Here is a 9,564-nt window from a genome sequence, read left to right as displayed (position 1 = left end):
CATTTCTCCATTGTATGTGGGTTTCTTTTTTAATCACAGACTCCCTGCAGCATCTCCTGCTGTGTGATGCTTTAAGGGTAATTCTGAGACCCAGGGAGATTCTTAACCAATCGTTAATCACCAGTCAGTGTTTTGTATGCTTGGAGGAACTGAGCTCAGCTAAAACTAAACCGAGGGTAACTGCTCCAAGCAGTCACGATCTAACGATTTTCCTCTAAAAAATGTTATGTATGGCTTGGTGCTGCTAACAAGTGCTCAGATCAATAGTTCTGGCAAGAGAAATTGCCTGCTCGAAAAGCAACAAGGGGCACCCAGCAGCAGCAAAAAAGACGGCAGCTGCTATAACATCTGAAACAAGAGGAAAGGAGCGGGATGCAGAACTTCAAGGACAAAGTAAAGCCTTCCTCCTCCCACCTTCCAACACCACACACCTTCTTCATTCCAGTACAGAAGCCAAGTTTTGTGAGAAAGCTGCTTCATCATCTGCTGTGGCTGTGGTGGGGGATAGATAGTATGTCCTGGTGCTGGAACCGGGCTGTGCTTGGGAGAGCTGTTCTGTTACAACACAGCATAGAGGCTGTGTCTGCAATGGAGCAAACCAAAATGACTGGATAAACCAAGGACAAACCTCTCATCCCCATTCTCTTTCCTTGTGATAGTGAATGGTGGCAGGCAGCAAAGCCCATCCCCGGGTTAAAAGCACCAGAGCAGAGGTCAGGAGAGATGAGCTTGCTTTTTTGTCCTCACTGCCTATATCTTTTGCCACATTAACCTCTTTAGCCCCAAACTGAGACATTTCTGGAAATCAGCATGGGGCAGAAATTTAGTGGAAGCCAAAGTGTTCCAGTTTTCATGGTCACTACCTTCCCCTGCCTCTAAAGAAGCCTTCTCTAAGAAGCCTTCGAAAAGAGGCTCCAAAGCAATCTGTGGTGTTCCCATTTTCAGTTCAGTAAAGCTGCAACTATTATTCCCACAGCTAGTGTCTCCTGTGGAGAATAAGCTCCTAGTTGCTATTTTATGGATGCATGGTACTCGCAGGTGAGCTCTCTTTCCTAGTAGAAAACTGGTATAATACAAATGAACACATCATATGTGAAGCCAGCTCTGCACAGAGTAATTTTCACATCTGCATTAGACAAACCAACACCAAGTTCTCTGGGTGGCCAGCAAAGACACAGAGTCCCCAGACTGGAAGAAATTAGGTTTCTTTTCCATGTCTACTCAAAGTAACAAAAGTCAACTCTGTTCCCTGGCTGGATGCTGCTTCTGGGCTGAAGGGCATGGTGTCCACCATTCACAGAGGCAAAACATCAGGTTCCGGATTGCTGGAGTAAGCTCCTGAGCTATCTCGGGGGTGAGTCAGGGTAAGAGAAGGATGTGAGGCCAGGAGAGGACCCAAGCCATAAAAGCCAAAGCAGAAAGAGCCATTTTAAGAGTTCACTTTAGATCAAGCAATTAGTGGCCTGTGTAAAGTCAGGGCAGATAAAGACCTTGCTTTCAGAGGACTATTTGACCCATATGAATCAAATTCCAGCAAGCCCTAGCAGAGTGCTATCTCTAGGCTGAAGGCAGTGCCTCCTGAGCATCAGACTTCCTGGATGCCACTTGTACGGGGAGAGAATTTAGTATTAATGGGGCTGTATCACACAGTCGCACTCAAGTGCCATTATCATTATTAAATGCCATCAGCCTTCACCTAATTTCCACCCATCATTGACAGGTATGATTCTCAGCTAATCCCAAAAAAGGGAAGAGGCAGCCAGCATCAGTAAAAGCCTACGTCACTGCTTTTAACCTTCTTTGTCTAGCAATGTGCTCAATTACCAGGGCTCTGTCATGCTGAAGACAGACATACTGTGCGCAGCACCTTACTTGGGAAAGCCAAGGGACCAGATCTTTTCCAATGATCAAGAAAGCAAACAAACTGTATTGGCTTTTTCTACAGAAAATATTTATTTGCAAGAAATTAAAAGCATAACATACTTCGCTACATACATGTTTAGGCTACAAAAGCAGGTAGTCTGTTCTCTTGTAGAATCAAGCTGATGATTTAAAAAGGAAAACCATTAATTTCTTTCCACCCAATGGACATGTTTGCAGTGTGAACAACCAGGTAGGACTGTATCCAGATGACAACACTTGTACAAAAATAGGGAGGCCATTGAACACAAGTACTCAGAGCTAGACAGACTTATGGCAAAAGAACAGAGAGATCTACAGTCAGAAAAGGCTCCAATACAGCTTACCAGGGAGTACAGGTGGTGCTTTTGCACTAGTATTGCTCACCTTTTCATTTAGATAGTTTTAAATGCTTGCACAAACCCATACTGCATCCGCATGAACAGAGGGAAAGGGAAAGATCAGCTGAAATGCCTTAAGGGTACCACAAGGTATTGGTTTGCATGGACCAAGGCAATGGCTTGGGCTCTGGATATGTACTTCTCCTCAAAAAGCTAACACCAGGTAATTTACCCGTGGAAGGCCCAGTGCATCTCAGGGAAACTGTTATGTATGATGACGTACTTACATCACAGTGTGGCTCTCTAAGAGCAAACTGCTTCCCTCACTGGCATCCTACTGGGCCTGTAGGGCAGTTATGGCAGTAGAACCTCTGGGGAAGGGAGATCTTCAGCTCCTCTCCCAGACAACTAGTTCAACAAATTGTGTTCCTTGAGGTGTCAGCTCTCAGTGGCCACATTCAAGGCTAACTTACACTGTTAATAAAATCCCAAACATTGAAAGCCATAGTTCTGCAGAACAAAAATTACACCGGAAAACACAATAAAGCTGAAAGTAATTGTTCTTTTGTACCAAGCCAGAACAGTCCTACAGATAGGCCACACAGTCTACGCACACACACAAACAACGCAACTTTCACTCGACAACTGCTAATATGACAGACTTCAGACAGCAATTCACAGGACAGTTTTATGGGTGCTGGGTGATGTGGAATGTGAACAGGTTTCAGAGAGAAACACCTGGACTTTCTGTTTCACCAGGTGGAATGTGCCCCATGTGTTCAGGTAGATGTCTTTGTTTTACAACACTTACTAAATTAAGAAAACAACTCTTGTGTTTTTATTTTTGTTTTTAATTACCATGCACACGTGCATAGACACACACATGCGTGCATTCGTTCTTGCTAGCTGTACAAATGAAGAAAAGCAAGATGCTGTTACATCAGCACCACTGAATTAAAATCTGATATGGCAAAGTCAGATACAAGCAGAGTTCTGTTAAAAGAAATTGATTACCTGCCCCTGCTTCCCCCTCTTTCCCTTAATTATGGGCTGCTAAAGTTCAATAATGTTTTTACCTGCTGTAAGGGAAAATGGCATATACCACAAATGTCAAAAATGCATAACCAGGACTGCATAGTATTAAAGAGCAAGGGGAAGAGCAAAGCTGAAACAAGGGGGGAGCTAATGAAAAAGATTATCATTGCTGATTTACAGAATCAAGAACTAGAAGGTTTCCCTGGGATGCCAAGTGTCCCTTCACCTGCCATTTCTTTCATCTTTTCTGTAAGACAGGTCTACAAATCCAGCTTTCCCATATTTTGTTTTCACCTATTCAGTTCCAGCTCTCGGAGGAAAGAGTATGGAGATGGGCTTTAGGGCAGAGAAGAGACTACTGCTAATAAAGAATATTTAAACTTCATTTCAGCATCACAAATGAAAGCTTCCTGCAAGATGCACTCTTGTCTACATAGGAAGTCAATTCATAAGCTTACCTTTGTAGAGCAAGAGAAAGGCCTGATATGAATACCACAAAAACAAATGGCAATTTCACTCTCTGTCCTGAAGTCTCCAAGGAATGCTGATCACCTAAGCAATGTAGTGTTAGCTAGGATCACACCCTCAATATATCCCTGAACAACCACTATCACTCTATTGGCCATGAAAACGTGACAATATCCTGGTCCATTGATTGAATCCTTACCTCTTACTTGTAAAGGCCTTAACACATAAGCTGGTTCATTCAACTTTGAAATCCCCAAAGTTGTTTATCCCTAACACTATAGCGCAAAGCAGCAAAACATCACAGCACTACACTACTTAAATAGGCTAGTGTAACTTTTGTAGTTACAAAGTACTGACCTACCATTTCACCTTCAGAATACGAAGTGTTCCTTTCCTAATTAGTGACTTGAGAAAGAAATATTTTAGTCACCAGGAGTATAAAAATACTCTGTATACTTCTGTTCTTAAATGCGTGGGTTTTGTACAATGGCCTCTTGGCATTAACTAGAATCTAGAGCCCAAATACTCAGTGGAAATCCCTCCCAGCGTAGCAATTAGTATCATTCACTTATTTGACCTACATTCTAAATGTGTCTAGACAGAATTCATCACCAATAGTTTGGGGGGGTGGGAGTGGGAGGTGGGTTGGTTTCTTTGGCAGAAAAAAAGAAGTTTTTAGATTCATTTTCAGCTCTACATTAAAAAAAAATAAGAATACATTTTATATTGTTACATAGAGAGATATGGAAGAGGTCTCCTGACAGTATAAATCAGACCTGCAGCCTCCAAAAGCAGTAAGTAGAAGCGTGCTGCATTGTATCAGCTGGGATCTGGCCTAAGAACCTTAACCTAATCCATTATTAGTCTGTGCTGCTGAAAAATATTGAATGGTACAGATAAAGTAAGAGAAACGCAGCAAGGAACTATAAATAACCTGGGGAAAAAAAAAACATAACATTATCTACACACTGGTAACAAGGTTAGAACTGTCACATGCCCTCTGCTGCATACTTTATATATATATATATATATATATATATATAATACCCTACATTCTATCATAGTTATCCTCCTAGAAGCAAAGACCCAACAGATCCAGATATACTTTAAAGCTGTAGGCCAAAAGGTAAGTTTACTTTTGTGTATAAAATTGTGCTGATAAGCAGCATAATGTTATGGCCAAAGACTCTAAGGATCAGCTCAAAGTGCTCTACTGGAAAGAGAAATTAAGTAGGACATAAACCCTTTGCCTACCCTGTCTATGCACACACATTATTCTACAGCACCAAGTCACTGTTCAAGGAAAAAGTATACTGGCAGAAGGCTAAGACTTCAATATAGATGAGCTAATTAAAAGGACATACCAGCATCCTCCCTGAATACACCATACTACTGTTTCCGTATGCCCTTAACACAAAGTGCATACACATTCGCCTTTCCATGTTGTTAGTAGTGTACCAACACTTGCACTTGGATCCCCCCTGGACTGCTGAGGCCGGTATTGCGATCGCACAAGTCCTGCCTTCTCTGTCCTCCTGCTAAGAACTTAATATGGGCATCAGCTGCCTCTGGAAACAGTGAGGTCCTTGTCACGTAACAGCCTGTGGGCAGATGATGACAGAAGTTTCTTTGTCTCCTAGTATATAGCAGAGGAACCTGTTCTATTAGGGCCCCTGAAGAAAAATTATCACAAACATACCGAAGTAAAGCAAATATTTTCCTTATTATAAGAAGTCATATTTAATATAATAAATCCCCAAACAATGTGTGTGCTAGGTGAAAAGATTCCCCAGAAGAGTACCTAAAAATAACTTAGAGGATAACAAAAATTAAGAGTATAGAATTAGATTATCAAACAGGTAAAAAAAAAATTGGTACGGCGATACTAGCTTGGATGAGTTAGTTCAGAAGCCTGACCCAAGCCGTGGCCAGCTTAAAAACGCTCCAGATGAAAACGTGACTATCTCCCAGTGAGATTTCAATTGACGTGCCCGAATTAAGCAAACAAAAGTGCAAAGATTTAATGGTGGCTAATGCACTAGGTTTTGGAGAGAGGGGGTTGTTTGGGTTTTGCAGAATCATCTGTTCTTTAAGTATGGAGAAATAATTCAACTTCAGTTTTAATACAGTGGAGTCAGCTGTATCTGCAATGGGAGGTGATCTATTTAACTGGTAGCAGCCATGGGATCAGAGCGGCCTCCTACTTACACACAGTGTAAACTGCAAGACTAACAAGAGCAGTGCTGTGCTCAACAACCTGGGACCTCTTTTGCAGAAGACTTAACCATTCAGTTGCCCTCAGAGGTGGCGAAACCATGGGTGCTCTGAAGAAAAATAAAAAAAAGACTGTTTAAAGAATTTTCTAAGCTATGACCTTGCCCACTTACACTGACCAGCCATACAGTAATGGAAGGGTCACTCACAGCTTTCTCCTGCCACTTTGCTGACCTCATGTGGTTAAGCAATGTGGCCATCCCTTGTGCCAGCCATCAGTGCTTATTATTTATGTGAAGTCAGGTAGAATGGGACTTTGAGCAACCTGATCTACTGGAAGGTGTTCCTGCCTGTGGCAGAGGGTTAGAACTGGATGAGCTTTAAGGTCCATTCCAACCCAAACCATTCTACGAGTCTAAGCCTTAAATCACTGGAAAAAAAAAATCACACAAAAAATTGTTGGTGCATACTGGAATGATTCAGAGGACTCATCAGGATCACTGTGTAGGGAAAGAGGCTTCAGGGAGAAGACTCACCCATGCCAAGAACAAAACACTCGCAAAATAAGACTACAACCACTTTTCTCCTATAATTGCCACTAAAGGTAAAATAATCAAAAGGCACTTGCATAGAAGAATAGGGCATTACCTAGAAAGCACATTTGTACACCAAAACTCATTACTAGCTCATGGAGTCAGGCGGATGTTTCACTGTCACTAATCTGAAACACCCTCTTAAAACAGCACAGTGGAGACTGTTCCACAGCCCCCTGCAAAGTCTTTCCATTCATTTTACTGAGTTTTGAGTGTAGAAATTAGGACACTAAGTGAAGAAAGTCTAAGGAAAATGAAGAACAAGAAAGGAGCTGGTGTGGCAGCTGCTGTAATAAAATACACATCCAGTAGTATTTTACAAAATAGAATACATGCAGGAGATATCTACTGTACATGGTAAAAAATTACTTGTAAGGCTAGGTTAGTTTTTCCCTTATTTATCATTAGGAACAAAAAATAAAAGAGCTTCAAAAAAATTATTTTTTTTAATTAGTTTCTTCTGGTAAAATGTCAAGTAGCTATGCTGGCCTGCTGAATTAGGCTTTTCATATTAAATCCATCCTCAGTGGAGTCTGAGTGACTTTCTGTAGCAACCAGATAAAACGCTGCTCAAATCTTGGGGTAGGTTCAACTGCACCACTGCAAGGGTGAACTACAAGAAGCGCAGCTTGGGCAAAGACATGACCACAAACTGAGAGAGGAAGAACCCTTAAAGGCAACAGCTACATGGGACAAGGAAGAAAGAAAGCAGGAAGAAGAGTACTGGACCAGGATGGATATGAATACTGCTCTTGGTATTTCCACTGAACTTGGACCAGTGCCCTTTCATCCCTCTTTTGCCTTGACTCCTGCACTCAACTCCTCAGATCAAAGGCTGTTTTGCTATACATCCAGGTCTCAATTGCGCCTAGCTGGGGCTACTTGTACCCATATCTTTCCAGTTGATACATTATCTACTACATCCAGGGCTCAATTGCGCCTAGCTGGGGCTACTTGTACCCATATCTTTCCAGCTAAGCAACTGGTCTAAGATCATATCTCTGGAGAAGGAGATAAGAGGAAGATAAGACACGGCTTTATTATAAGACAACTCAAGTGTGTGGAGAGGGAATGGGTGTTCAGTGATACTTGTGTGTCCAATTTCAGTTTGCCCAGACCACTTGCAGGGTTAGGGAAGCTCAGCTCTCTTCATTGTAACTGCCTGAACAAAATCTTGCAAAGCTAATAAATACTATTTACAACAATAACAGGAAGATTGCAAGGAAAGGAAACACAGGATGATCTGAGACCAGGTCTACATAAGAAATTCCATCAACATATTTAGAAGCCAATAAATTAAATCCATATGGTCCTCTCGGGAGGCACTTCTGGTTTAAGTCTTACATTGATTTAGTTTGTTGGGAAGGAACTGATTTAAGATAAAGCAGACTAAAGGACATCCACCCAAAACATTGCATAAATTTAACAAAACCTGCTTTCTAAACAGATTTAGTTAAAACAGTGTAATTCTCCCACACAAGACAGCAACTGATCTTTGCTTAAATTCCATAAGGGTGGAAGCAATAAGGAAACCTACCAAGACTGCTTTTGATCCGGAGAGAAACCCACCTCACTAAAAAATAAAGAAGCTGAAGGAGAGAAGAGAAAGAGCTAGGGGAGGACAATTCAGCAGTATCACTGTCCATCCCCAGTATCAGGGACCTTCCTTGTCCCTTCAGAAGCAGGCTACATACATGCTTCTCAATCCCCATAAAAGGCTCAAGTGCTGTAGACCAGTAGGCATGGAGCTGTGGCTAGATTCTGAGCAGCATCATGTTCCTCTTTCTCTCAATTACCTTCTCCCAGAAAATCTATCACCAACATGCTCCCATCGGGTTTGCATATTTCACTCTTCTAAAGAATGTCTTTGTGCTCAGATTAGGATGTGTGCATGCACGCACACACACACCCACCAGTCACCAGCATGCTGTTGGCATCATCAGCCATCATAATTCAATCCTGCCCTTGCAGTGTTAGACAGGAAAGGAATAAAAGCAAATACAGGGACTGTGTGTGAAGTGAGAAAGGGAGTTACAAAGACAAGAGATCCCATCTGCAGTCACAGCCTCACCAGTCAATGCAGAAGTTGAACTCCCTCTCTTTTGTGCTTTGGTTCACTGAGGATGACAAGTCAGGGGGACTTTGGCTGAAAACATGTGGGAAAGAGGGAAGTCAAGAAAAAAAGGCCTTTTTTATTTTTAAGCGGTGGCATTGACTCTTCTATCTATTTCAATTATCTTCAGTGTTTCATTTCCTTCTAGTTCGGAGTTGATTCTGCAGGGAACAAAAAACCAAAACAAAGAAAGTTAACACTGACAGTGATTTTTAAAAGCACATCTCCTGCCTGAATTGACGAATGCTAAAAAGGCACCCAATATTTACCAGGTACTTGTCAGTTGGCGTATGGTAACACGCTGAACTAGTTACCTTTCTGGCTCTAGGTATAACTTTGACACAAGTACTCAGAAGTTATGCTTGGGGTGATATGGCTCATCCTAGCCCTCAGAATAGCACATCTTGAAACAAAATCCTTCACTCTCTGGTGTGCTTGCTACTGCTTGTTCACAGAGGCCAAGGACAACAGGACAGCGGCAGGATTAGGAAATGTACAGTGGAAAGAAAATTGCACACAAATACTTAAATTAGTGAATCTCTATCTTTTCAGAGGCCCCAAAAACTTAAATTCATGCTAAAAAAAATATGAAGGAACTCTGTGTTAAGTAGTTCAAATATCTTTACAAGTCTGTCTCTTTAGACAGAGTCCTGCAAACTTTCCTCGGTAATGCTTTAGAAAGATCACTGCTATGAGAAGCTCCAACTCTTCACACCCTAACCTCATAGAAAGCCCAGTGAGTCACAGCCTCACACTTCTACCCAACTGGCAAAAGCTTATTCCTTTAGGAGACACAGAGCTAAGTGCTTAAAGTGGGTAAGCGCAACTAACAGGCTTACAGGAGTTAGGTTTTTGGCAGAAGCACTGAGTTTGGTAGCTGTATTACTACAACACTGTTGCA

The 9,564-nt window shown here is 41.8% G+C and overlaps 1 protein-coding gene across 1 annotated transcript in view; it reads right to left on the bottom strand.

Annotated features, from left to right (window-relative positions):
- Window positions 1–1,929: 1,929 nt before the first annotated feature.
- The window catches only part of CREB3L2 (cAMP responsive element binding protein 3 like 2), an 81,177-nt gene continuing 73,542 nt past the window's right edge, over window positions 1,930–9,564 (bottom strand). Inside the window, exon 12 of the mRNA XM_034062934.1 lies at window positions 1,930–8,824. Coding sequence (XP_033918825.1) covers window positions 8,749–8,824 — 76 coding nt within the window. The 3' untranslated portion in view covers window positions 1,930–8,748. The remainder of the gene's footprint in view (window positions 8,825–9,564) is intronic.

The sequence above is a fragment of the Melopsittacus undulatus genome, chromosome 5, assembly GCF_012275295.1.
Source record: "Melopsittacus undulatus isolate bMelUnd1 chromosome 5, bMelUnd1.mat.Z, whole genome shotgun sequence".
Lineage (NCBI taxonomy): Eukaryota > Metazoa > Chordata > Aves > Psittaciformes > Psittaculidae > Melopsittacus > Melopsittacus undulatus.
This window is presented reverse-complemented; position numbering and strand designations above follow the sequence as displayed.